General features: G+C 46.5%; 2 protein-coding genes across 2 annotated transcripts in view; both read right to left on the minus strand.

Annotated features, from left to right (window-relative positions):
• The window catches only part of LOC128714072 (lateral signaling target protein 2 homolog), a 47,693-nt gene extending 47,093 nt beyond the window's left edge, over positions 1-600 (minus strand). The window contains exon 1 of the mRNA XM_053808950.1: positions 532-600. Within this exon, the coding sequence (XP_053664925.1) occupies positions 532-600 (69 nt within the window). The remainder of the gene's footprint in view (positions 1-531) is intronic.
• Positions 601-7,343: 6,743 nt separating this feature from the next.
• LOC128710943 (protein bark beetle) lies at positions 7,344-24,248 on the minus strand. The gene is made up of 10 exons (XM_053805807.1): positions 23,739-24,248; positions 17,205-17,380; positions 10,904-17,133; positions 10,614-10,825; positions 10,187-10,542; positions 9,995-10,120; positions 9,658-9,681; positions 9,042-9,510; positions 8,750-8,971; positions 7,344-8,429 (listed from the first exon to the last, which is right to left on the minus strand). The coding sequence occupies exons 1-10, from the start codon at positions 24,246-24,248 to the stop codon at positions 7,344-7,346; spliced, it is 9,411 nt and encodes a 3,136-aa protein (XP_053661782.1).
• Positions 24,249-25,058: the final 810 nt, after the last annotated feature.

A 25,058-nucleotide genomic window follows, 5' to 3' on the forward strand; every position in this document is an offset into this window, starting at 1 on the left:
ACCATAGTACTAACAACCGGAGAGAATAGAAGGTACCGGCGCTTTGCGAAAAGAGAGTACGAAAGAGCGAAAGATTAATGCTGGTCGAAGAAATGCATCTCATAATTTACGCACACATACACACCCGCAGGTCCTGGATAAGGACGATGGTCTTCTAACCTCGAAACCGGTATCCACAATAAAATACTACTACGAACGTGTTTTTGACGTGTAATATGACGAAGAGCTGATATGATAAAGAACTACCCAAATGCATTCTAGTAAGAAAACTCGACTTTAGGATTATTCTTTTCTTACTCTGAGAACTTTGAATTCTTTTTTTAGATCGATTCTGCAATCGATTCTTCAATGATGGCCTTGTGTCCCAGGCCAATTGAGAACTAAACTTATTTTTACCGGAACTCTTTGTCCAATGTTCTATCAGAAGGCTCTTTTATCATTTACTATCACAATGACCACAATGTAATTTATATAGGTGGACATTGCCCATTGCCGGACTCAACCCACTCACTAGCTCACTCATTCACTTACCTTCTCATTGACTTGATTCTCATCGTTGATTGATTGTGTGCGGAGCTTGTGCGTTAGATACTTGAGCATAGTTTGGTTCGCTGCCCGTTTCCCCGACGCCACCTTGCACCGCCGCCTCGACCGTGTTGCGCTTCCGGCCACCACCGCCACCAGCCGCTTCCCGCCTGCTCCTACTACCGCACCGTCCCGCTTTCCACCACCTGCTCCGCCAACGTCTTCTTCCTCGACGTCGAGGCCGCTGATGTCCTGCTGCACGGTGAAGATACACTTTGACCGTCCTTCCTTACGCCGGCGGACGCGAACACGATGCTTCTCGCTGCTGCTGGGCGTACTTTCCCGTGCGCTTTCCACCTCCGTGCACTTGCTTTTCCACGGCCAACTTTAATCACACACGGGCGATGGATGTTTCTAGATATGTTGCTGCACTATGCTACACAAACGCCTGGTTTAAATTGATAATCAAACAATAATGCTTGGCTCATAAAACCACCAAATGCCAACACCGAGAACACCCATACACTAAAAAAAAAACACACTCTTCAAGGATGGAGATCACACTGCGTTCTAGTCTGCCACCTCTTCTAACGGCTACACTCTAGCACAAGCTGTAACTACGGTGACTGCTGCTCTTCACTCCCGAACCTGGGCTGTTGGCCTTCACTTCTATGCACTACAATACACAAAAATGGTATCAAAAACATGATCGAAAAGATTTTCCTTCGAACATAAATCGGCAAGAAAAAAAAATGAAAAAGAGAGCTCACAAAAAACGAATAATAAACCAGAATTTTTCAAACACCGGATCGCGGAAATATCATTCAAAATGAAAGCTTTTCTTTGTCAACAGAAGGAAAAAAGACGAAAGGAAATTGTTATACTGACGGGACCCCTCGGGTCCAGTCACCGTTACCACTATAAGACATCCCCACGAATTCACCCACCCGCATTCCATTAATAATATTCCATAACCTTAACGACCAAAAGCAATGTGAATCAAACAAAGGACGAAAAGGACTTTTCAAACACATCCAAAAATTCCGTTTTACTAAAAACTGCTGCTAAAATAGCAACTAGCAACACCATTAGCAACGCACGGACGATTTTGTTTTTTTTTTTTTGCGCGGTGTATGTGTGTGTGGAAAGAAGAGAAGAACAAACTGTTGGCTACATTCTCAAAAAATGCGTGCTCTCTCCCTCTCTCTCTCACACATACACACCCGCTCGCTATCTCTGTTTCTCGCGTTTGCTCTTTACACTGATGGCAAGCTTTCCGTTCTAGCTGCCACACAACTCCATACACTTTTTGGTCAAAAAAGGATACTCGTTACAATAGTAGCGCTCTCCTGCTTCTCGTACGCGGTACGGTGCTTCTCGTTCGCACTCACACACGTTCGCATACCTGTAGCCGGCCTATCCGAGCCTTTCACGCTGCGGAGAGTAGGCAAGTTGCAATAAAATGTTATCGATTTTTCAATTTTCCTACACCAAGATGAGCTTTGTAGTGGCTGGCCCTGTGTGACAGGCGCTGCACTTTTCTGCATTAAGCGAAGCGAAAATTTTGGTCACTATTCGCAAGGAAAATGAAATTCCATTTACTTCATGAATCGCCATGAGGTTGGATCATTATGTTTCTATTAATGTAATGACTATGCAAATGAAGAATTTCACTATAAAATCATTGCAACTCCCCGAGACTCGGAGACCGTAAATGTTTAAATTAGCACAACCAAATACATTTCCAACATACAGACTGTAGAGAAAATGCTAACAAACATCGCCGATTCACACTATTCACTAATCAGGGCACTGTGGAATTCTCGATTCGTCACCATGCAGAGTTCAACTACAAAGTGGAGTTGAAGCACACTATCTTATCACGCGACCCCACGGAAATGCAACTCGCCCGAAAAAGTTTCACGCGCGTGCATCTAGTGGTCAGCATTTTCCAGCCTGCTGGTTCAATCGATCGAAACATAACCTACGGCAAAGCCCAACAAAACTCCAAAACACCTCACCGTCACTAAACCGACACCGAAGACCAAGCGCCAAAAAATCCGCACACGAGAAGCAGCCAGCACCGCGCCGTCAAAACACTGCTACTTCGACCATATTTTATTGCAAAGCTCGCAGACTCCGTGTGTGTCCTTTCTTCGCTCGCTGCGGTGGCTTTACACGCACACACGGAAACACACACCCTACCACAATGTGTGCGCTTTTCTTGCAAGAAAGAAGCAGGATATGGGGTGAGAAGCTTTGCTCACCGTGCGAGATTGGTTTGGAGATTTTTGCTCACTACTCACTGGCTCACACTCATCGCAGCAGCCAGTGACAAATATGCTCCATGTTGCACATGGACCGTTCGGTTTTGTGGGTAATGGGGTTGGGTGGGGCGATCTGTGAAGGGATGAAAGCCATGAAGTGGTAGTACAATGGATCTGGACTTTCTCAACATAATTTTCCTTCCGCGCACACGCAATACCCGCAATGGCTGCACGATTGCTTCCGTCCTCGTGCAGTTTCCCATAAATTCCACAAATACCTGTAAATACGATTATTTCAAGTGTGTCTTGACGGGCGTTTGGGATTACTGTTCGAAAGCACGTAGAGGGAGCACGAGATAAGATAACGCCAAATACACAGATTACACCCAATTGCATCTGACAGCTCTCGCGCGCTACTCCCCAAAAAATGTTTCATTCGATGCGCTTCCTATGCTTGAACGTTGCTCTGCACGCGTGTGCGTATGTGTGCGCTCCCTTTACTCTCAGCGACTAGAATGCAACAGTAGCCAACAATAACAACACACTGCCCATAGCCAATCAATGCACTCTCGCCACGTTGGGGGGGATGAAGATGATGATGTTACTGCTGTTGTTAGTTCACTATCCTGCCATCACCGTCACGGCCATTGCACTCTTGTCGTGCAGAGTTGGTTCAACTTCTTGCTGGACAAGTAGAATAAGAGCACAAAAAGTTCGCATTCTAAATTGTTCGTTGCCGTAAATCACTCATTTCAATACACGACGGCCAAAAAGCTAATCTGCTTTTAGTGCCTGCGGCAAACGATTCCACCGCTGGCCAAAGAACAGGTTTCGATCAGGATCGAACTTGTTTTGGGGTGTGCGTTTAGAAGGGTGTATCATGTGCCTTGGTGAAGGAAGCAGTAAACAAAAAGTTTGGCTGTTGCCGCGGGCAACAGAAGAACACAGGTACGTGTGATAGGGGGTGGACAGGTTTATGTTTTCTGAGACGAGTTCGCTAATCATTTTTGCTCGCTACCAGATGACAGCCGTGAAAACTAGATTGTCCATCCGCCGAGACTTCTCCATTCCACCCCTCCTTTCCATGTCCATCAGCTAATTTCACCTCGTTTGACCGATCGACCGACTTCTCGGCTTCTCGCGTGCCGTGAGCCAAGAGCAGGCGAAACACAAAAGAAAGAGGGTGGTCCGAGGGTAAGTGGGCTTTTCACAACACAACAAACATCACACACGAACGCACCTCTCACGGAACGAAACGAAACACGCACGGCCACTACACGGCAGACACTTCCTCACGCTTCTGCTATTCAACAAATTCTGAGAAACTCGATCCGAAGCAAAAGAGCTATGCTGTGTGTGCTATGAGTATGCTTATGTACCGGACGGTTTCGTACCGCTATGTATATTTGGGGATGGGAGGCTGTGTTTGTGCGTAGTACAAACACTACCGTAACGGTGCCTCCTCGGTTGGACAGTTGTGTTGGATTTGGGCTTAGGAAAAGGTTTACCCCCTGCTGAACGGATGATGTTTAGTACATGTTGTACGATTTTTCATTTTTCCAGAGTTTGGTACACACACACACATTTGAGGTTTTGCATTAGTGTGTGATAAAGTTTGCTGATTTTTGATTGCGAATAAAAATGGGCAGAAAATATGACATAAGAATTAAACCGCAGGTGCTAAACGTAATATCTTTCTGTTTGCATGCGTGTGAGTGAGCGAGTGCGTGAACAACAGAAAACGTCAAAGTGATTTTGGTTTGTTTACATATGCGTACGATACAGATAGACCATTTTATCAACGATAATTCTTCGCTAATTCGCGGTAAGTTGAAAACAGTAGTTTAGATCGAAGCTCCCAAATTGTGGCTTCATTTATATTGTTGTTTTCTAGGTTAAACGTATGCTGATTGATAGGCATTGAACGGCAACAGGCGAGCGTAAGTCAATGCGTCTAGCAGAGGTGCGGACGAGAACCGGTGTGTTTGACATGGTATGGTCGTTGACATCATTTAGCGGAGGTATTAGGTGATGAAAATTGCTACATCTTTTGCGGTTTAGTCTAGTAAAGCGTTGGCTCTAATAACCGACGTCAAATGCCAAATGTTTGTGTCTGGATAAATCTCAAGGTATTTTGCTAACATCAAGCGTCTGCGGCTTGTTTGTCTACTCTTCATCCTAGGGCTAGAGAGGGCGCTTCATCCTAGGGTTGTTAATTTATTGAACTCTTACAGTTCCGAGGAAACTGTGCGATAAAAGAACGCTCAGATTTTTGGTCCCGTATGTGTAGAATGACATTAGAGGAGCTGCTAAAATGACGGTTGTTCGATGAATACATTATACAGCGAATAGTACTCGCAAGATTTATATGGACAAGATAATGTCATTAGAATAACACCAGTCCACGCAATCCACGATGATTATTTGGGTGGAAAGAGGAGGCATAGTAGGCCCAATGGCGTTGATCCGTTTGCAGGAATGGCCGGGATATGTCCGCGGGCGGTTTAGAGAATGAGTAAATAAGTTGTCCTCACGTATTTAAAGCATCGATAAATCACATATGCTTCTGGTTCAAATTTCCATTTGATGAAATTAAAATTCCAATAACTCAACGCCTGAAAAGTATTAGCCTAGATTCTATTCTGAAGTAATATGGTAACTTAATCCGCTTCTTCTAAACTATCACATTCTATTTACTTATATATTTGGCAGGATTGATATGAATTCATGTGGAGGTAGCTGTTTCTATAATTTCTAGTTTGTTACGTCTGGAACCTGGAACGTCGTCAGGAAAAAGAACAGACAAATCGTTTTTTTTTATCTTCTCTCGTTTTGAATTTCACATGCAGATACAAGCTTCAATTGCCAGCATCAGTTTAGCTCGAACCGATCGCTTCGCGAGTGGTTTGTTTACGCATGTTGCACAAAGCACTGTTGTGTGCTGTGGTACGATAAATGGGAGGGAATAGACACAGGTGCAAAAAACTTAATTTCCGCACCATTTTGCTATTCCTCACATCTTTATTCAATAATATTTTTAGCGAAGAATCGATTCACTGTGCTAATTTAGTTTTTTTTTTTGCTAATCAATGCATACGATTGTAGTGTACGAAGCTCTAAATTTGCATAGTGGTATGTGGAGAGAGGAAACCAGAATTTAAAAATAATGATGCACTACACTGTGGTGTTATTTGGGGTGGTCCTATTTTTTCTACTCAAGAAAGAAACTGTTCGACCAGAAAAACACATTTTTGCATACGTTGTCGACCTTGAAGCTTTATTTGGTATACAAAAATAAAAATAAAAAACAATGCAAAACAAAAACAAAACGGGTGGATGATGAAATCTCTTCCACCAGTCGCAGTTTGGCAAACAAATTACCAGCCCATTCTTGTGGGATCCAGTTCCATCTGCCGGCAGACACGGGCCATATGCATAAAGACACGGGAAACCCAAGGCCCGACCGTCATAGAAACCAGTTCGATGATCTAATTCAAGGAGTGTTTTTCGATGTGGTACGATTGTAGCGGTTTGCACAACCGCAATCGCTTCACGCGCGAAAGCGACACACATCAGTATCCGGTCATCATTTCCCCGGACTCATTCGGATTATTTTGTACGTTTTGTTTTTTTTTGCATCAGAAGATCGCGTGGAGATCAACAGGGTGTCTATCACTAAAGAGGGTGGAATATAATTAAACGTGGAATCCATATTCGGCACCATTCCATGTAAAACACAATGTACACTGGTTTTTAGAATGTTTTATACTGTTTCAACGCACTGCATTTTGTTCCTCTTTATTTCGCTGGACGTAAAATCGAACGATTGGTCTACATTATGTTAAACACGAACAGATAGGTTGTAAAACTTAAAATCAAATACAACATCTACAACGTCTTTTTCAATCGATTTGCCTAATTATTTCATATGTGTGTACGCTACGCTACACGCGTCGATTGTCTTTTATTAAAAATAAACACGTTCTAGAGCTAGGCTTATCGTTTTTCATCAAAAATACTCCTTAAACACACGCCGTCTTGTAACATTACGTAAAGGATGATTTCTCATTGGTCATGGAACCTAACCTTAACCCCTCCACCACCAAATTGGGCAAGGGGCAAACGAAAGCTAGCATTATGTGGAATGAAACGTTAAGGCACCATGCTTCCACTGTGATTCTCACAAGCAAGGCCCACCAAAATCTATTCGTCCTATATCACGATTGCGTTTTTGCTGTAATGTAGTAGAACCGCTTTTTATCCTACTGAGAGAGAAATCGCGCATAAGCTCTACCGAAAAGCACCCCGCGAAAATCGCGAAACCGTACAAATGTCACCGAGTTGCGAGCTTTTCGTTTAAAGCACATGTTTAGATGCCCGTTAGTAGATGCTTCTTCCTTACTCGACCATCCTTTTGTTCGCTTATTTTAAAATCGTTCGTTTGCTTAAAAGCTATAACTGTACAATTCGTTTACAAAACAAAAATAGAAAGCACGACTGGTTGCCAATTATACTAACAATTTAAAATAAAAACACACGCGAACACTTGTCTCACATTGCAGTTTCGAGTGGTTGCGAGTAACTGCGGCTGTCGGCGCTTAGCATGGGCGGTGATGGGCCCGTACCGTCGAAATTTGTTTCCAGCAACGCTTCCGACTTCGAGCGTGCATAGTTGCTTCTCGAACTCGATGGCATCGTCGGTGAGGGCTCCATGATGGGAGAGACAGCCGGTTGCTGTTCACCGGACGACTCGTACAGTGTCTTTGGCCGTTGGCTGTCAGATCGTGGCGGTGGCAATATGGACTCCCGTTCCCGTCCGGGTGTGGCGTACTTCTTCACAGCCTTCATGTACGAATCGGGTCGACGCATTTGTTCCGGTTCGGGTGGTGCCGGTCGGCGTACCTGTATCGACGGTTGCTGGTACACGTGACCCAAAGGTGGAATTACCGGCGGTGCCGGCCTTGCCGGAGGACTTCTCTGCATAGCGTACGATGTGGCACCGGACACACCGGACAGGGATTCGGTTTGAGAGTTACGGGCCGGTTGGAAACTGCTGTGACTAACCGAAGTCGGTGTCGGTGGTTCGTACTCGGGCAGATGTTGCTTGAGCTCGTTCAGGAAGGAAAGTTTATCCTGCACGCGCATCGGCAGTGTGCTCGAGTTACCGTAGTAATCGGAGCCTGTTTCTTCGATTTCGTCCTCTCCGCCCGGTGCGTGTATGATTGGTGATTCCTCGTTGATGGCAGTGCTAAGCGAATTGTTACGGGTCACACCGGAGTACGTGGTGGACGTGTCCCGGAACCCTTCATTGCGGAAAGCTAACTCCAGCGCAATACTTCCACCGTGGCTGCTGTACTCAGGCAAACCGTACACTTTCGTCTTGGCCGGACTTGCGCCGTTTGCGCTTGCAATGTACTCGGAAGGTGCGCCATTGCTTTCGCTGTAACCGAGCTGACTCTTCAGCTGCTCTGCGTACTCGTTATTGTACTGTTGCTTCTGTTTTTGATCGTAAACATCGTAACTGGTTTCCGTGCTGAGAACACTCTTGTCCACGGACTCGATCGAACCATTCGATGCCATTCGTTTGTAATCGTTCGTTGTCGCTGTTCGTAGCGTGTCCGTCGATCGTGACATAGCCTGGAACGAGGATCAAGCAGATAACACAATAAAATCAATAAAATCCTCCGATAATCCAGCACACAAAGAACAAGCAAAACGTCTAAAACATTCAACATTTATCAATTCACCAGCATAAAACCAAGCCAAAACACAACAAGCCATAAGACAATCAAAAATCCCTCACAAAAACTTACGACACGTTGTCGACTTGTTTTAAACTGCTGTTGGCTGCCATTTTGTTTGCATAAATAAGTTGTGTGGAACAAATTAGCGTTCACAGGGTAATTCTTGAAAACATCATCCAACACCAGTTACGAAACCGAAAAGACGATACTCACATAATTTCTTCTTCGAAGGGATCCTTGAGGATCAATACTGTTGAGACTGCGCATGCTCTGGCGGATGCTATTGCGTCGCTGCAAACGCTGCGCATGTCGGTACCGCGACTTCTGGCACCAGCAAACACCCACACCGCAGATCAGTAGAATGACCAATGCCAATGCGACAATAATGGCGATCACTTCAAAACTAGCCGTCCAGTGGAGTGGATCAATTTCGACCTAAAGACGATCAATTCATTACTTAACTGCGTTTTTGGTAAGTTATACTGAGAGAAAGTTCTCAACCCACCTTAGGATCGATTTCGCACAAGAACGCATGTCGATTGTGACACTCCTCTACCTCGACGCTCTGGTACAGGAAGGACGTACACCGATCGATGTAGTTGGAATCCTGCACCCAAACACGCTCGTAGTTCCGCAGGTAGCGCGATTGCTGCTCAATAAACATCCACAATGCGTTCGAGTCACCATGAATGAAGGGCAGTGAGGCATTATCCGAACGGCAGAAGTCTCGCGCCTCTCGGAAACTCATCGGTGCTCCGACGTACATGTAGCAGGTATCGATTAGCAGTGTCCATCCCGGTGGGCATTTCCCGTCCAGCACGGTCAGATTGTTCATGTGCAGCGGCAGGAAGGATACCTCCAGGAGTTGTGGATCATCGTACCGATCGCGTATACGAGAGCTAACCGCTAACGTTTCGTTGTAGCTCCAATAATTATGCCGGGCGTCGATTTTCGTCTTCCATACATCCAGGGTGCTGCGGAATGTGAACGGAACCCCATTAAGTAAGGGATATATTTATTTATTGATTACCAAAAGCCACTCCAACGCAGGGAAGCGAAGAGCAGTAATGTAAGCGAACCAACACCGATTGCGTTTAAATTGTGAATGCAACTGAACCTACCTATTCCAGTACTGGAAATCAAATCTGCCAGGGCGTGATAAATTTTGTACATTCATTCAGCAGCCCACGGTTACGCAGAGAGGAGTTGCAGGAGTAGTTGGGTTTACAGAAAGATACAGATGGGAAGGAGTAAAAGTAAATAACGATCAAAATAGCATGCAAATTTTGAAACAATAACATATACACTTCACAATGTAAGTCAAATACCGAAACGGGAGTCATCACGCCTAACATTGTGTATCCCCCGTCTACTACTTACTACTCCTTCTCATTAATTCAGCTACTACTGTTAGTGGTCGGTTAATGTTTTCCTAGAGTCTACAAGCCGCATACTTACATCGATCGGTTGACGGTTATGATTTCGTAATCGTTGTCCGGATTTGCAAATATATTGTCCACATAATGTTGACCAGCTGTTCCAGCGACAATAGTCGCTCGGCCTTCCCAATCCGTCGCGACGTTGCTGAAAAAAAGTATAGATTAATTGGATTCGATCGTCTTGCCACGTTTCGCTACTCGTCTAACTTACTCGTAAAATCCATTGTGTGTGGTTGTCTGATAAATTGGAAGTCTCACACGATCGAACCCAGACACCTGCACTATCCGCAAACCCTTGTTCCGGTGAACATAGTTGTAGGTGAAGTTTGAAACGACCTGCCGCAACACAACCACATCCCGGAAGGTGGCATCGTTTTGTGTGATGTAGTTGTTGTGTATGATTACCTCCTGATACGGGGAAGATTGGCGTCCGTTCACGTAGATCGCTGGCCGGTTACGGTTACGCGTGAAGAGATTGCGATGAATCCAGCCACGCAACGATGTAGCCGAACCTCGAGAATCTGCCCGAATCGAGAGACCACCCTGGTTGGACTGGACCAGATTATTCTGCAAAGCGAAGAGTTAGCAGCTGAGTATATTTATGTGAAAGATGGATAGTGACTTAAGCGTGTAGGTACCCTGAAATGTAACGCTTGCATGTTCTGTACGTCGATTCGGATCGCTGACTCGCAAGAGGAGAAGTTTCCATACAGCTGGCGACAATTGTTCAAGATTCGGTTTCTCTCTAGCGTCAGTATGGGCGATACTTCACCGACGGAAGTGTACTGTAGCGCACCACCAACGCATCCCTGTATCTCCGTGTTGGATATATTGTGCTGTGCATCTCGATCTGAAATAATCAAAACAGTTGACTTAATATCTACTATCTCTTTCCATGGAGTAAGGATGCACGAAGGGCTCGACTTACTAAATCCAATCGCCGAAATCGGTAGCGTAACAACTTCCGCGATAAAGCCGTGTCGTGCCGGTGCTCCACTTGCAATCAGCCGTACGCTAAGTGCTGGTTCGATCGTTCGGAATAGTCGCTTCTGGTTGTCGGAGTCTGCATCGACCGTTCCGATTAAGCGTGCTGACACGTTGTAAATATCTCCATCCATTAGCTGTATCATATCTCGCCGGCCGTATTCCTTCGAGTGGTTGAACAGATTTGACTGTAGCAGCCGGAATCCGAGTGGTTTCACACGGTAGGCACTCTTGAAAATTTTAACACAGTTGACCGGGTTATTGTCATATTTGTAGTACACCAAAACCCGCTCCTCTAGTGTGATCTCCTTGTTGGTGTCGCAGATGTCCACCAGCGAGAACAGATTGTACGGCAAATCGAGATCTTTTAACGGACTGTAGCTGGACTCATCGCTCTCTCGTCCTTCTCCAGTCAGCGAGATGGCGTTAATTCCTTGCCCTAGACTGCGCAAGATTTGCAAATGGTTCAGGTGTATTGCGTTCGTTGGTGAAATCAGATTCACACCATGATGCGCACAATCTCTTATAGACACCGAACTAATACTGGGATTTTTGGCGATTGTTTGAATTGCGGGTGACTTCTCGCCGTGCAACATTCCTGCGCGATGTATGCGTACAAAGTCCATTACGCTTTCCAGTGGCCGTGCCGTTGAATGCGTATAGCTGTCGTGTAGGCGATTTTCGTACATACTCGCCTCAAAGTCTTGATTGGCAAAGCGCACTCCGCCCCAGAAGGTGCGCCGCTCCGGTTCGCCATTGCAGCTGATGAACACAAAATCCGAATCCCACTGACATTCGTGTCGTCTTCCGTAAAGTTGTCCATTCAAGCGTTCGGGACATTCCTCAAGCCGTAACTCATCGCCATGGCATTCCATTGGTTCGACCCAGGACCAGATCCGTGTCAGCGAGTTCGTATGGAACTCGATTCGTCGATCGTGATCGAAGAATACATCCAACGGATCGTACCCCAGCTCTCGACATACAACCTGAGCATTACGCTCCGTGAACCGTCGATCGCAGATCGGTATCCACTGCAGTGTCGTGTGGTTATAGTATTCCAAGAAACCTTCTTTCGCCCGTTCGCTTTCTCCCTCACCTTGCGAACAGTTCCGGTTGGTGCAGAGCCGTATCGAGTCGTAATTAACCATGTTCTCAAGCGATCGTTCCACCCGCTGCAACCCCTCCGAGGCACTTTCGATAGGTTTCATGATAACTTCGGCATCACTCGTACCGCGCGCTAGCAATGTACCCAGTACCAGAATTCCCACGTTCGGTGCGAACTCCATGACCACACCGGGAAAGATGCTGAGCGTCACATCAGGCATGACGGTAATGTCGGACCGTATGACGTACGGTTGCTCGCGTCGGTAGATCGATAGATCCTCCAGAATGCGTCCACCGAGCGCATCCAAATCGACTGGCGGACTTGGTCCTTCACTAACCGACACACTACCATCGATCACGTCCTCTATCAAGTACGGTCGGTACAGTGCCTCCGCGTGATTGTTCCAATCGTCAAAATCAAAGATGCGCTTGCGAATGTGCACTTCGTCACTGCTTCCCCACCAATTTTCTCGCGCATCCAGATAGTTTCGCAATCGGGCCGATTTCACACCGGCAATCAAATCATAATCCTGTTGGTTGTTAGAGATGACATTCCGGTAGATTTGCACCTTCTGCACACCGCCAAACCCGATCACGCAGGTCGGATCGTTCGCATTGTTACGCTCGCCACGGATGAAATTCCTCATCGAGGATCTTGTATCCTTAAGCTCTTCATTGCTTTCGATCTGGTTGAATGCCAGCAAGGCCGGTATCTCACCAAGTATCTCGCTTTGACTGTCCGACCGGAACTCAACCATATAGCTACCATAGTTCCGGGTGATCCGATTGTTATCGATGCGCATTTTCTTCTCCATGCCTCGGAATCCGATCACACCCTGCGCACATACGTTCTCGGTGAAGATGTTCGACGAGATGTTAATGGCCGCGTAATGTCCATCGATCAGAATACCAAACTTGCGGTTTCGTGCCCACGTATCATTGCCAAGAAACACGGAGTGTGTAAAGTTTTCGTTGTACTGCCAAACGTAAGGTAGGCTCAGTTCCAGACCTCCGTAAGAGTTGCTTTCCACCGTCGTGTCCTGCATTACATAGTGGAATAGATTGTTCGACGAGCGCAAATCCTTGGAGAATTGTCTAATGCCTCGACCATTGTCTCGAACCATACTGTTGTTGATGTGTATCGTGATCTCCGAGATGTTGCTCACGTGCACATCCCAGAATGGTGAATGGATGAACACCGCTTCTTCCCGATTGTGGCTTATCTCACAGTTGAACAGTTTGATCGATTCGTTCGCTTTCCGAAGATACAATTCGCCCGACTCACCCAGGTATCGGTTGTAGTATGTGCCCGTAATACCGCGGAAATTGCGCTGGATCTTGGTGGATGATATCTGTAGTGTTGGCACTGGACCGCGTACTATACGATTGTAAATGTTCTGTATCGGTGCCTGGATGGATCGAAGCACTAGAACCGCTCCTCCGAGGGCATTCGTTCCACTGCGGTACTGTAAGATCGCACCGTAGCTGCTGGTCGTTAATGGGAATACCGACAGGTCACGCTTGACCTGCCAGATGTCCGATTCGGTGCTCCCGGTGAGTGAATCGTGTATCCAGATATTTTCCGTCGAACGATTCTCGATCGGATTCAGCAACTGTATCCCGATAACATATCCCGGTTGGCACTGGATGATGATCCTCCGCTCGATCGGATCGCTTCGTACGGGTGTGGTGATGATGTGTTTAATCTGCCACTGGTCAATGTCGATGTTGGTGGTAGCGCTTTCCGGCACCAATATGGGACGATAATCCGAATCGTCCACGTTAAAGTCTGGCACCATGTTGAACCAGCTAGTAATTTCACGCTGTTCTAGAGATGAAACAACCTGATCGTGATTGATGCCAGATCCCCGGTTGTCTTTTATGATACTGCCTTGCACCTTCAGTCCCAGCTGCTTAATACTGATACCATTGCCACGGTTAGCGGAAAACTCTGAATTTTTCACATTGTTCACCGAAGTTCCGGCGTAGATGTCAGAATAGATGATTCCCAACCCATCCTGCAGGTTCTCCACCACGCGCACACTGTCCAGATTATGACGGGCAAGATCCATCTGCAACGCAGGCTTGAAGGTGTTGGTCACATAGTCGAACAGACCTGCTTTCTCGATCGTAACGTACTGCAGATCGGCTCGCTCAGCCAGCACACCGAACCGAAGCCCGGCCCAGGCACCTTCGTAACACCGTACACCAACGTCATTCTCATGGCCGCAGGAGTTCTCAAAATCGCCCTGTGAGGCACGTTCCGCACGGCACTTCGCAATGTCTATATCGTGCTCAGTACAGCGAACATTCGACAGCAGCACATCCTCGGTCGTTCCCGCTCCGGGTACTTCGGAACGTTGCAATCGCCAATCCATCGGATTTAGTGCCAACCCAAGCTGATGGCACACGAGTGCCGCATTCGTGATGGTCCACCCGTAGTCACATACCGTGCCCCATACACCCTCCGTGTACACCTGCAGACGACCTTCGTGATCGTTCGCACCACCGACGAGTCGTACCGGAACCTTGGGCGTTTGTGCTTCGTGCGGAATCTTTTCCACGATCGATTCCGTCTCGATATCCATGGCAAACTCTTGATCGTCGACGATCGCTTCGGTGGTATCGTTTACCATGACGGCTTCTCGCTTCAGCGTGAACAGAATATCGTCCGGAGCACGTCCTCTTGCCTCCAACTTGCCCGTCACCATCATACCCACGCTTGGTGCAAAGTTAAGGATAACGCCTGAGTTAAGAATCAATTTTCCACCCGGACGCACGTTAATGTCACGCTCCACTGTGTAGCTGCCTGCGGGAAGTACTTCCTGCCCGTCAACTTCTCCTCCAATACGCTCACTTCCCTCCTTGTGGAAGAATGGTACAAACTTTTGGTATTGTGCGATGGTCTGTGTGCCTGGATTGGAGTGATGAAGAAGGTACGGGAAGTACTCGATCTTTGCGAGATCATATCGATCCTTCCTGTGGAACAATCGATCGTAAATCTTTTCCTCATCCTGATTGCCCAACCAGTTGTACGTCACATTTAAGGCTTTGCTCTGGTCGGACAGCTGTGATCCGACCTCGTACCGGGACTCCTGGTTCGAAATGATGTTCCGGAAGACGTCCACATTGTTGGAAGAAATTACCACCGGTGCGGCAACCCGTGATCGGGGATTCAAACGACCCTCACCACCAAGTCCTTCTCCTTCATCCTCCATCGGCCCGAATGCTTCCTTCACACGATTTCCCTTGACAAAGTTTCGAGTAAACAACATCCACTGCGTCTTACTGTCGGTGTTGGGTGAAAGACCTAACGATGCGACGTAGATTCCTTCATTGTTAAGGAAGTGGTTGTGCTGTATGAGCAATCGTACCGGTAATGGGCGAAACTCTTCTAATGGTTTGTTACGAGTCAGCAGGGCCCCGTACCGGCCGCGGGTGAAATGGTTGTACTCTATCCTGCCATCAAGGTTAAGGATAGGGTTAAGTACCACAGCGATACGGTGTGAATGTTCGAAGTTATTGTGTCCTATCTGAAGTCGCGTACGTTTGTTGTCGGAAGTTTCGAACCAGCACGACTGAATATCGACCGCATCACTCGTACTATCGTTGAACAGGTTACCGGTCACGTTAACCCACGAATCACCACAGTAGTTCCCGTGGAGTACTCCTATCTCCAGATTGCGTCCAATTGTTGAGTACTCGATCGTGGTCGTTTGGTTGAACTCCAAAAATTCTTGCCGATCGGTGGTTGTCTGATTGAGCCAAATGGCAAACCCGTACCCACGGTTCGCTTCAATGGAGCTACGCGAAACGTTTCTGTTGCCACCGTAGTACGTAATGTTAATGCCATCGCCTTGGTTAAAGTTGATCGTCGAATGAGTCACATTAACATCACCCGCACCGCTTGTAACGTGCAAACCGGCCGCGTGTCGATTGTTGCTGATCATAGTTTCGTGCACATGAACTTGAGACCTTAAATTATCCACAGCAATTCCACGACCTCCATTGTCCACCACCGTGCTCTGGGTGACGTTCAAATCGTACGCCTTGGTAACACCGGATGTTACGCGGAAGTGTGCCAGTACGGCTGATCTTGCATCGGCTCGTAGTTTGATGAACAGCTTTTCCCTCGTACTGGTGACACTCTGGGGACGCGTGGAGTTCCGTACATCCCACGCAGCCAGCAGACGATCGTTCTCCGACATTCCGTCATACACGGAGATCTGGGCCGATTTGTTCCTAGCCATCTCGAAGTACACGAAATGCATCGTCAGCACATACCCAAACGCCGTTTCGAACGATCGGGCACATTCCTTGGGCGAGAGTGCAAACGGCGATTGTTCGAACGAGAGCTGCAACGGATAGATCTGCCAAGCCGTTGAGGTAAGCGTACAGAAATCGAACACCTTGCTACGATCCGTCCGTTCGTCCGCTCGCAAATCATGACCTACGTAGCGAATACCATCGGCACCATTTTCGCTCACGGTAACACCCTCGAGATGGGCAGATCCGTAGCTCGAGTTCATGAAGATGCCGAACCCTCGGCTATGGCGCACCGTCACATTACGGAAGCTAAATGCAGCGTCGTGTTTCGTCACATTAATCCCGGTGTAGGATGAGTGGTCGATCGTTACGAACTCCAGTACCGGCGGCACACCCAGCACACTGATCGCAGCTTCTGCCGATCCACCACGACCCGTACCGGCACGCATAATGTCAACGTACCGCAGCTGAGACAGCGATATAGAATCGTACAGGACGTGATTGTACGATAGCGTCTCTTTGCTCTCCGCATTCTCGAACTTTAGACCACGCCAGTGTGGCGTCACCTGGTCGAACAATGGCAAACACTGGACGCCGATGTCACTGTGGTAGTCGCACACACCCGACCCGACCTGCCTCGAGCTCCAGGCACAGTCGAACAGCGAACTCTCGGTACCGAGACAGCGCGGTTCTTCATACAGTAACCTGGGTTCGAAGTTGGAGATCCGGTCCATCCAGTTCCAGAATCTACCTCCCTTGAAACCCAACTGTCGGCACGTGGTTTCGTAGTCTGCGATGGTCCAGCTGAAAAGGGGTGCAGGCACTAATGTTAGTATTTTTGAGCAAAGGAGGTGTCGATGCGGGGAGATACGTACTTTTTGGAGTTGGAGCACACCGATCGCCATTTGCCGTTGTTCAGCAGTTGAAGTCGTCCGGCGAGTGGGCTAGGACCATCCACCAGTCTAACACCGGCGTCACGCGGGTCGGATGGAACATCCTTATAGCCCGTGTCGGGCATCGTGGTGAGTGTAATTCTGTTTTCAGCATTACCCTGAAAAGAGGAAATAGTATTTTAACAAGAATAAAGCATAAGGAAGAACCTAGTGGTGGGTGTAAAGTCCTTATTACTATTCTGGGACATTGCGAAATCTACTTCAGAACAACTGCGGAACATTCATCGACCAGAGGGAGGATTTATCCCAGCGTTGACTTTGGAGTAATACGGAGCAATGGATTTGACTCTGACATTTTGTTTTTTGTTTTTGTTGAATCCGATTTTTGACTAATGACTTCATTCCTAATGTATTTTCTTCAATAGACGGAACCTTATTTAAAAACACCAAACATAAATTATTGCACAAAAGTACCGAAGCTGTGTACAGTTTCTGCTTTGTTTGGTGTAAATAACTGTCACACATTTGTTTTTGTGTGCAGGCGTTGAACATATTCGTATGTCTGACCGCAATGCAAAATAATTAACGGCCAACTCAAAACAATGTGCTGACGTACAAACAATACAAAAAAAAGCCCCACAACACAAAGCAGTCATCCTCGATAGTAATGTATGCTTACACAGATTATTTTTTTGTGAACTTTCAAGCCCTGCACAACCCTTTCACCATTTCTTTCCATTGAAGCCGGCCAGCCTATGAGTCAGTTCCGTTGGTTCCCGCGTTGGCACGTTTTTGCCGTGCCATAGAAAATTGTGCCGGTTTGGAAAAGCGAACTCACGCGTCAAGCACTCGACGCAGTTGCATAATGATAGGTACAATTAATGCGCATCAAATGCGTAAAAGAGACCGAGCATGGGTTGGGCAGAAGGTGTTGCGGTCAGTGTCAGCAGTGTTTTTTTGTTGGGAACCTGCCACCACCGGTGACAATTGCGGACGGGGGTAGAAAAGTTAATGAAAATATGTGTTATGTTTTATCAATACTTTGTTTTCTCTTTCAAAATAGTTTAACGTACACATACTTCCACCACTGTGTAATTGATTCACCACCCAATTCCAAGCGAAAGAAAACAGAAAGTCTTAGACGCTCAAAATGTGTTTTGCCCAGCAGCGTGTTAACGAGTGTTAACACGTTTTTCTTACCCATGTGCGGCTAGAGGAGCTGAATAATTGAGCTTTATTTCTTGCTCTTGTTCAACCGTGTGCGTTTATGTTGCACCAACATTTGCGTTGCAAGCGGATTTTCTGATGGTGAGTGCCGTGCGCTGCAGCATTCCAACAATTCTATTACAACCGTCGCGTACTTCTCACCGGCACGCTGGCGTCTCGGGCGCATTTTTGTTTCACGGCACACGGTTAATGTAGGTCAGTAGAGAACGCTGTAAACGGATACCATAAACGCCGTATACGAAGCGCGCTGTGTTAGCTGTGAAGCGGCAGGTTTCGTACGTTGCATAGCTTGCGATCGGTCGGTTCATGTTCGTACCGAAGCAACCGCCACCGCCAAGTGTGGCAAATGTAACGAAACATGAACTGTTTTTAGGCAAACATCCCATTTTTACCCACGAGAACGATGGTCCACTGGCGTTTGAGCAACTGTACTTTTTTATGTTTAAATAGATTTCGTTTTGTTTTTATTGCCTCCTTTTGCCGGAAGGCCTCCTGTCGGAAGGCTGATGATCAAGAACCATTACAAATAGGAACAACCGTTTAACGAGCTTTTAAGAGTAAGGGTAAGCTTTGGTTGCACGAAAAGTTTACCGCCGTATATGCTCAAACGCTCACTAGAAACAGCAAAAAGTAGGAAAGAAAATGCCGTAATTGTTTTTCTTACAAATGGTTTTTTTCCCATCGGTTTACGAATGTAACCGGTACGGCTCAGCATTGTTGTTGAACCGTCTTTATCTGGCCAACACGCAGCCAGCATAATTGTTGGGCAATGATTGTTTCCAAATTACCATGTAATGATAAACCGTGTCCCTCATTAGGAGGAAGCGGAATAAGCACTGAAAAAAGGTTGAGAGAAATGGGCCAAAATGGGTAAACTGTTAGACCAAATTTCATAGCGTATATCACTGCCAGATAAATGATCGGATAATAAATCACGAGTCTTCAAGGTGCCTGTTTGGGGTGGACGGAACGGAAATTCAATCTCATTATTTATTGGGGAGCATTTTTCATCTCCACATAGACGTCTTTTTTTCTGTAAAAGTAGCTGAATATTCAACGTGACATTTTGTTTTGTCGTGAGCATTAAAGCATAAAACATTAAAAAAAGTAATAAAATGGTACAGGTTTAATGCAACAGGTGGCACATCCGGTGGCAACCTGTATTTATGCTTCAGAAGCACCGTACCAAAACCGGTTCTCGTTGTGTTGATGTCTAACGCCACGGCGTGGTTCTATTGCAAACGAGTGCTGTGCACGCATGCTGTGTGCCAGCACTATGTGTCACAGCCATTGATCATAAATATGCAACGAACCATATGGCGCCTCGGATGGCATCCGTGTCACGAAGGGAACGTTGCTGTATGCACTTTGAATAGTACAGTTATGGTAATATTTATAGGAGTGGAACAAATTGAGGGAAGTTTCTCTCCTAACTCCTGTATTCAATGGGAGGTATTTGCATAAGAATTTTCTAATCCAGGAAACAAATGAACTGATCTTATGCGCCGCAAAATGTAGTAATGAATCATTCAACATTTTTTAGATAATGAATCTTTATATCATAATTTAATTTCTGTACGTGCAGATAAATTATTTATTTGGAATTCCAACATGACGGCTTTTGCCGTATTATGTTACAGATAAGATATGACATAGAAATTTTCGATGCGATCTTCATCCAGCAAATATAAAAATACCTCAAAGTTTTCAAGCACGAGGATGAATTCAACCCCGCACAAAACTAATCTTCCATTTCCACGAAACGCAGCATGAATCATCAACGATATCACGCGTGCCCACTTCATCGCATCGCATTGTCAACCAACACACGCAAACGATCCGTCCACCTGTTTGCCGATAATTCAGAGGGGGTCTTCTCTCACAGATGACTAACGCGGAGCCGATGACGATCATTTCCGATGGGAGGTGTTCGAATTAATGGCTCCATTGACTGGTATATTCACCAATATACAACCCTCCATCCAGCTAGACGCTAAATCAGCTGTGTTATGACGTCCCCCAAGTGGCCATCGGAAGGGATGGTCCATTGTTTGTGGCACCCATTGTCAATTTTCCGATTCGATGATGATGTGGTTATGGCACCGGGCTTTGGTACTGTAAACTTCAATGGGTCGCATTTTTTTTTTGTCGGAAAGAGCACGCAAGTTACGCACCACTGATCGTCTGCAGTTTTTTTTTGTTTTCATTCGAATGATCATGATCTACCCAAATGTGTGGGATTTATTAGGGGTGAACAACCCTCAGAATTCACCTGTCGGTGGTTCGTGATTGCAAAATGAAAGAATGACGCTTTTTCATAACAATTGCCGAGAAAGAAAGCACATTTCCTGCCAGAAGGACCACACCAGACAATATTTTTGGAGCACAAATATTGAATGTCGCAACCATCCGCCCTTAAAAAAAAAGATGATGCAAATGAAAAACACTCACCCCTCACTGGCGGATCTCGGAACGAGAGCGAGATGGATCTTAATTAACGATGTTTGACCGCTTTAACCCCTATCTGATCAACCAGGGGGGGTTAGCTCTCTCTGAGTGAAACCACAACGTCAATTAGTTGTTAATTTCATTGTACTCTGCAGCAGAAGTTAGTGCAGAACTTGCTTCCCTCTGTTCTTTAAGCCCTTAAATCCATTTGTACGCCTTCGTCATCAATCTGACCCTCCGATGTCTAGAATCGCAACGAAACATTTATGGTACGCTGGAACGTCTTGTCACGCACTTTGAAAGGTCGGGGTTAATTGATTAACTGCGTCTGGTACGATCACTTCTCGCTATGACTGCAGGCGTGAAGGCAGTTTTATGAATGAAAACCAAGCGATCACTTGTGTGGATTGATGAATCGAACGTCCACGACCGGCATGTACTCAGGCGTGAAAGGCATACAGTACATTTGCCTTTACTCTTGCGTAACGTTTTCAAATAGTTTACTCAATTCTATACGACTATCTCACACTTAAAAAGTCCCCGTGAATGTTACACAATTTAATACAATGAACATCTTCCCGAAAACTACCCAAAAAGGTATAATGAAGCATAATCAAAACATCGTTACCAAACGATCTCCAAGTTATTCCTTTCTTTGCTCGTCATCTTCGCATCAACCTCAAACTCGCGTATTGGTTTATGGTTGGAGTGGGATATAAAGGTGAAAAATGTGCAAAAAAACGACACCACTACTAGCAGCGCACATTGATGGCTTAGTTTGATTGTTCCCCACGATGGTGCATAAATCAGCCGCTGAGAAAATTGCATTCAAACTCGAACTTTTCTTTACACTTCGTGCATAATGGATTAAGTTTCACACACGTTGTTAAATGCGGAAGTGGTGGATAATATCGTTCGATTTTATTATGTAAAGCTTTGAAGCTATTTTTTGTTGTTTTTGATTACAAACGGTGTGTTTTCCAAGAAACAATTTAGGTTAGGGATTTACATTAAAGATTGTAGAAAAAAATAACTACGAGGAACTGCAACGAACCTTAGATCAACATTCAAAATAGTGCGATTATCAAATTAATTGACACCGAGAGGCCGAACGCTTCCTTCAAAGGATGTTTCTATTACCCGCAACAGTTGACCTCAAGGGTTAATCGAGTGGTCTGTTTTAATCTAATAATCACCACCCGCTATACGGGAAAGATCACATTTCATTGCTTCTCCGACACCGGAAAGAAGTTTCACAACAACAGCAAGTCGTCCGATCATCGTGAACGATCGCTTAGATGCGTGGCACTGCGCTTGTCCGCAGAGTCGGCAGTTACCGCTTTGGCTAATTAATTAATTTTATAATTTCAAATTTATCTGACCCACGTGATCACACCACCATTTTCAGGAAGCCATGATCATTCGTGACCGTCCGTGGCTTTGGCAAAAGAATCTGTCCGTGTGCGCGTGCCCGAACTCACCGCAAAGTGAGAATAATTTCATGGTTTGCGCTTCGCGTGATGGTTGGAACTCGCGAAAAGAATTTTATCCATTTCTAGTCGAAAGCAGCAGTTCGCAGCTTAACGAACGGAGGAGGTTACCAAGTTTTACGGCCGCCTTGCTGGATCGTTCCGAAAGGGTGGAAATCGTTCATGGAACGCTGCCCGATACGATTGTACCCAGGGGGACATTGTCGGAAATGGGTTTCTACCTTTTTGTACTTGCAAGCGTCACATCAGAAGAGCAGTTGTGCAGATGTGCCCGGGAATGATGAACTCTTTTTGACCGGTAACTGTGAGCAAACCGTGCGATCGTCTGCGTCACACTGCTCTGGCCCCGGAAAATCTTCAACGTGGATCGACGCGTGACGAAACTGATTAACTGCACCCCGTGGAACTGGGGCATGGTTTTGTGGGGAATGGGTGACTTGTGCCCTGGTTTCTGTTCTATTCTGCCCTGCCCTCGGAGCTCTATGAATTTCTTACACGCTGCGGTGCGTTGCCATCGTAACATATTCAATTTCGGGGAAATGACCGCATGAAATTAGTTATATTGTTCCACCGCAACTGGAACTCTTTTTTAATTGGTTAAATTTTTAATTCCCTTTTTTTTCTTCAAATAGCGTTACCATGGAAGAGGAGAACAGGAGAAAAACACCAAACAATCTCGTTCGTGCATTTGATTTTACTGGATTAAGTCTTGGTCTTAGCGGAATTGCTCCAACAAAATCAAAGCTTAAAGGGAAAGATCTACTCCACATAACAATGGGAACGTTGAAGTTGTGCTCTGGACAATAACTGAAGAAAATATTTATTCTTCCACTGTATACCAATCAAAGATGTAGCTGATAACGTTTTGTTGGATCAGATCAGTTCAGCACAATATTTACTGAAGCTTCGATGACACCGGCGAGTCCGAATTCCTTTCGCTTTCATAGCGTCCACATTCTGGCACTTGTTGAAAGTAAAAGTGGCACGCCCCGAAGCAGTACAAAAAATGGATTTATTTGCGTACAACCTGTTCGTTTATTTGAGTGTAAAGGCATACCGAAAGCAAGATAAAAAGTTCGCCTGCAGACAACCCTACCTTACATACACAAGTCACAGTTGTGAAGGTGTTGATAACGCTCGCACTGTTGAGGAAGCACCCGTACCCGACCCCGTAATCGGCAAAGGTAAACGAAACAGGTGGAATTAATCAAACATTGCCCAACGGAGCTCAAACCCTCGCCCTCTTTCGGGACGGTTCTCGGGCCCTGCCCAGGGCCGGTGCCAGGAACAGAGGTTTGAAAGATAAGATAAGCGCGGCAAACAGTGAATCGAAAAGTTGATCGGCCCTTACCATTGCTACTACGGAACCGCGCACCGTGATGCCAACCATCGGTGCGAAGTGGATCGTTACGCCGGCCTCGATGATGAGTCGCGCCCGACGTTCAACCTCCAGGTCCGTGCGCATGGAGTAAGGACTCTCGGACGCACGGAGCACCTTCTCACCCAGCACCACATCGCCACCAATCTCCGTGTACCGAGCGCCGGTTCCGTCTGCACTCTGCTCGCCCTCCATGTAGTGTGAGTCACCGGCAACACCCTTACCCTCGCCGTGATCTGGTACGATGTGATTGGTGATGATTTCTTTGCTGGTTGGTGCCACCACATGCTCGAAATCACGATCCGGATGATGGAGCTGGTCGCCGATATCTTCCACATCTTCCTCCATCTGACACTGGGCGGGTGTGAAAATGCCGCCCGCTAGTAGCACCAACACTGTAAGCACCTGGAGCATCACCATCGATCGATATTTTAGCCGATTTTTCCATTGCTTCACAGTCCGCGCACGACTGTGGCTTTTCATGTTTTAGCACTGATTCACAGCTCCGCTTGCGCACATACACCCTGCAGCACACCCGTTCCCTATCGGTTATCTCGTGCCGGGCGGTAGATATATCACCGTTTTCACCTGATTGATACGCAAAACACACTCGCTATCGATTGTACACCCGCGGAACAGCTTCTGATCACCTCCAGCATTCCCATGGGAGCCGAGATCGCATCACCTCCTGGCACTCCGCGACACTGAAAACCACACTCTACGACATAGAGCAGCACACTACCCGCGTTGGTGAGCGAGCGGCACGTTACAGCGGCCGTTCACTTGAAACACTCACGGCCAATTCGTAGTAGGCAAACGCACACAACGCCTACCACGGGAACACGTGTGTACACGGTATGTGCCCTGGAAGAGTGAGAAGAGACCGAGGATAGAAATTAGAGACACGAATCGCACCAATTTGATAACGTAGACGTTCGAGTAGTAGAACAACACAACCCTTGCGCGATAAGTGCACCCCCATTTCTTTTTTTTCCTACGGAGAACGATAAAGACACGCACACCCTTTCAGACACGGCGAATGTCTGCCAAACGCTGCCGGTGGGGCTCACTACTTTACGCGCGTTCCAAGGTGTGTTTGAGATGTTTATGATGCAACAGCCTCTACACCTATATGGCATGACGCTGTTCCCATGAGGTGAGGATGTAAAGTGTGCCCCAATCGGAGAAAGAAACCGGTTTACCGGATTGATGCTGAAGAAAACTGGAAGATGAAAATGCAATACGCTACGACTCCCTTTCACGGTAGCGGGCGAGCGAGCTTCGGGCGAGTTT

This window comes from Anopheles marshallii, chromosome 3, assembly GCF_943734725.1.
Source record: "Anopheles marshallii chromosome 3, idAnoMarsDA_429_01, whole genome shotgun sequence".
Lineage (NCBI taxonomy): Eukaryota > Metazoa > Arthropoda > Insecta > Diptera > Culicidae > Anopheles > Anopheles marshallii.

Excerpts from the sequence above, each read along its gene's own strand:
- LOC128710943 (XM_053805807.1), bottom strand. The coding sequence starts at position 24,248 with ATGAAAAGCCACAGTCGTGCGCGGACTGTGAAGCAATGGAAAAATCGG. Across the intron at positions 17,381-23,738 it reads GCGGTTCCGTAGTAGCAATG|GGTAATGCTGAAAACAGAAT; the intron begins GTAAGGGCCGAT and ends TCCTCTTTTCAG. Across the intron at positions 10,543-10,613 it reads TGCAAGCGTTACATTTCAGG|AATAATCTGGTCCAGTCCAA; the intron begins GTACCTACACGC and ends TTCGCTTTGCAG.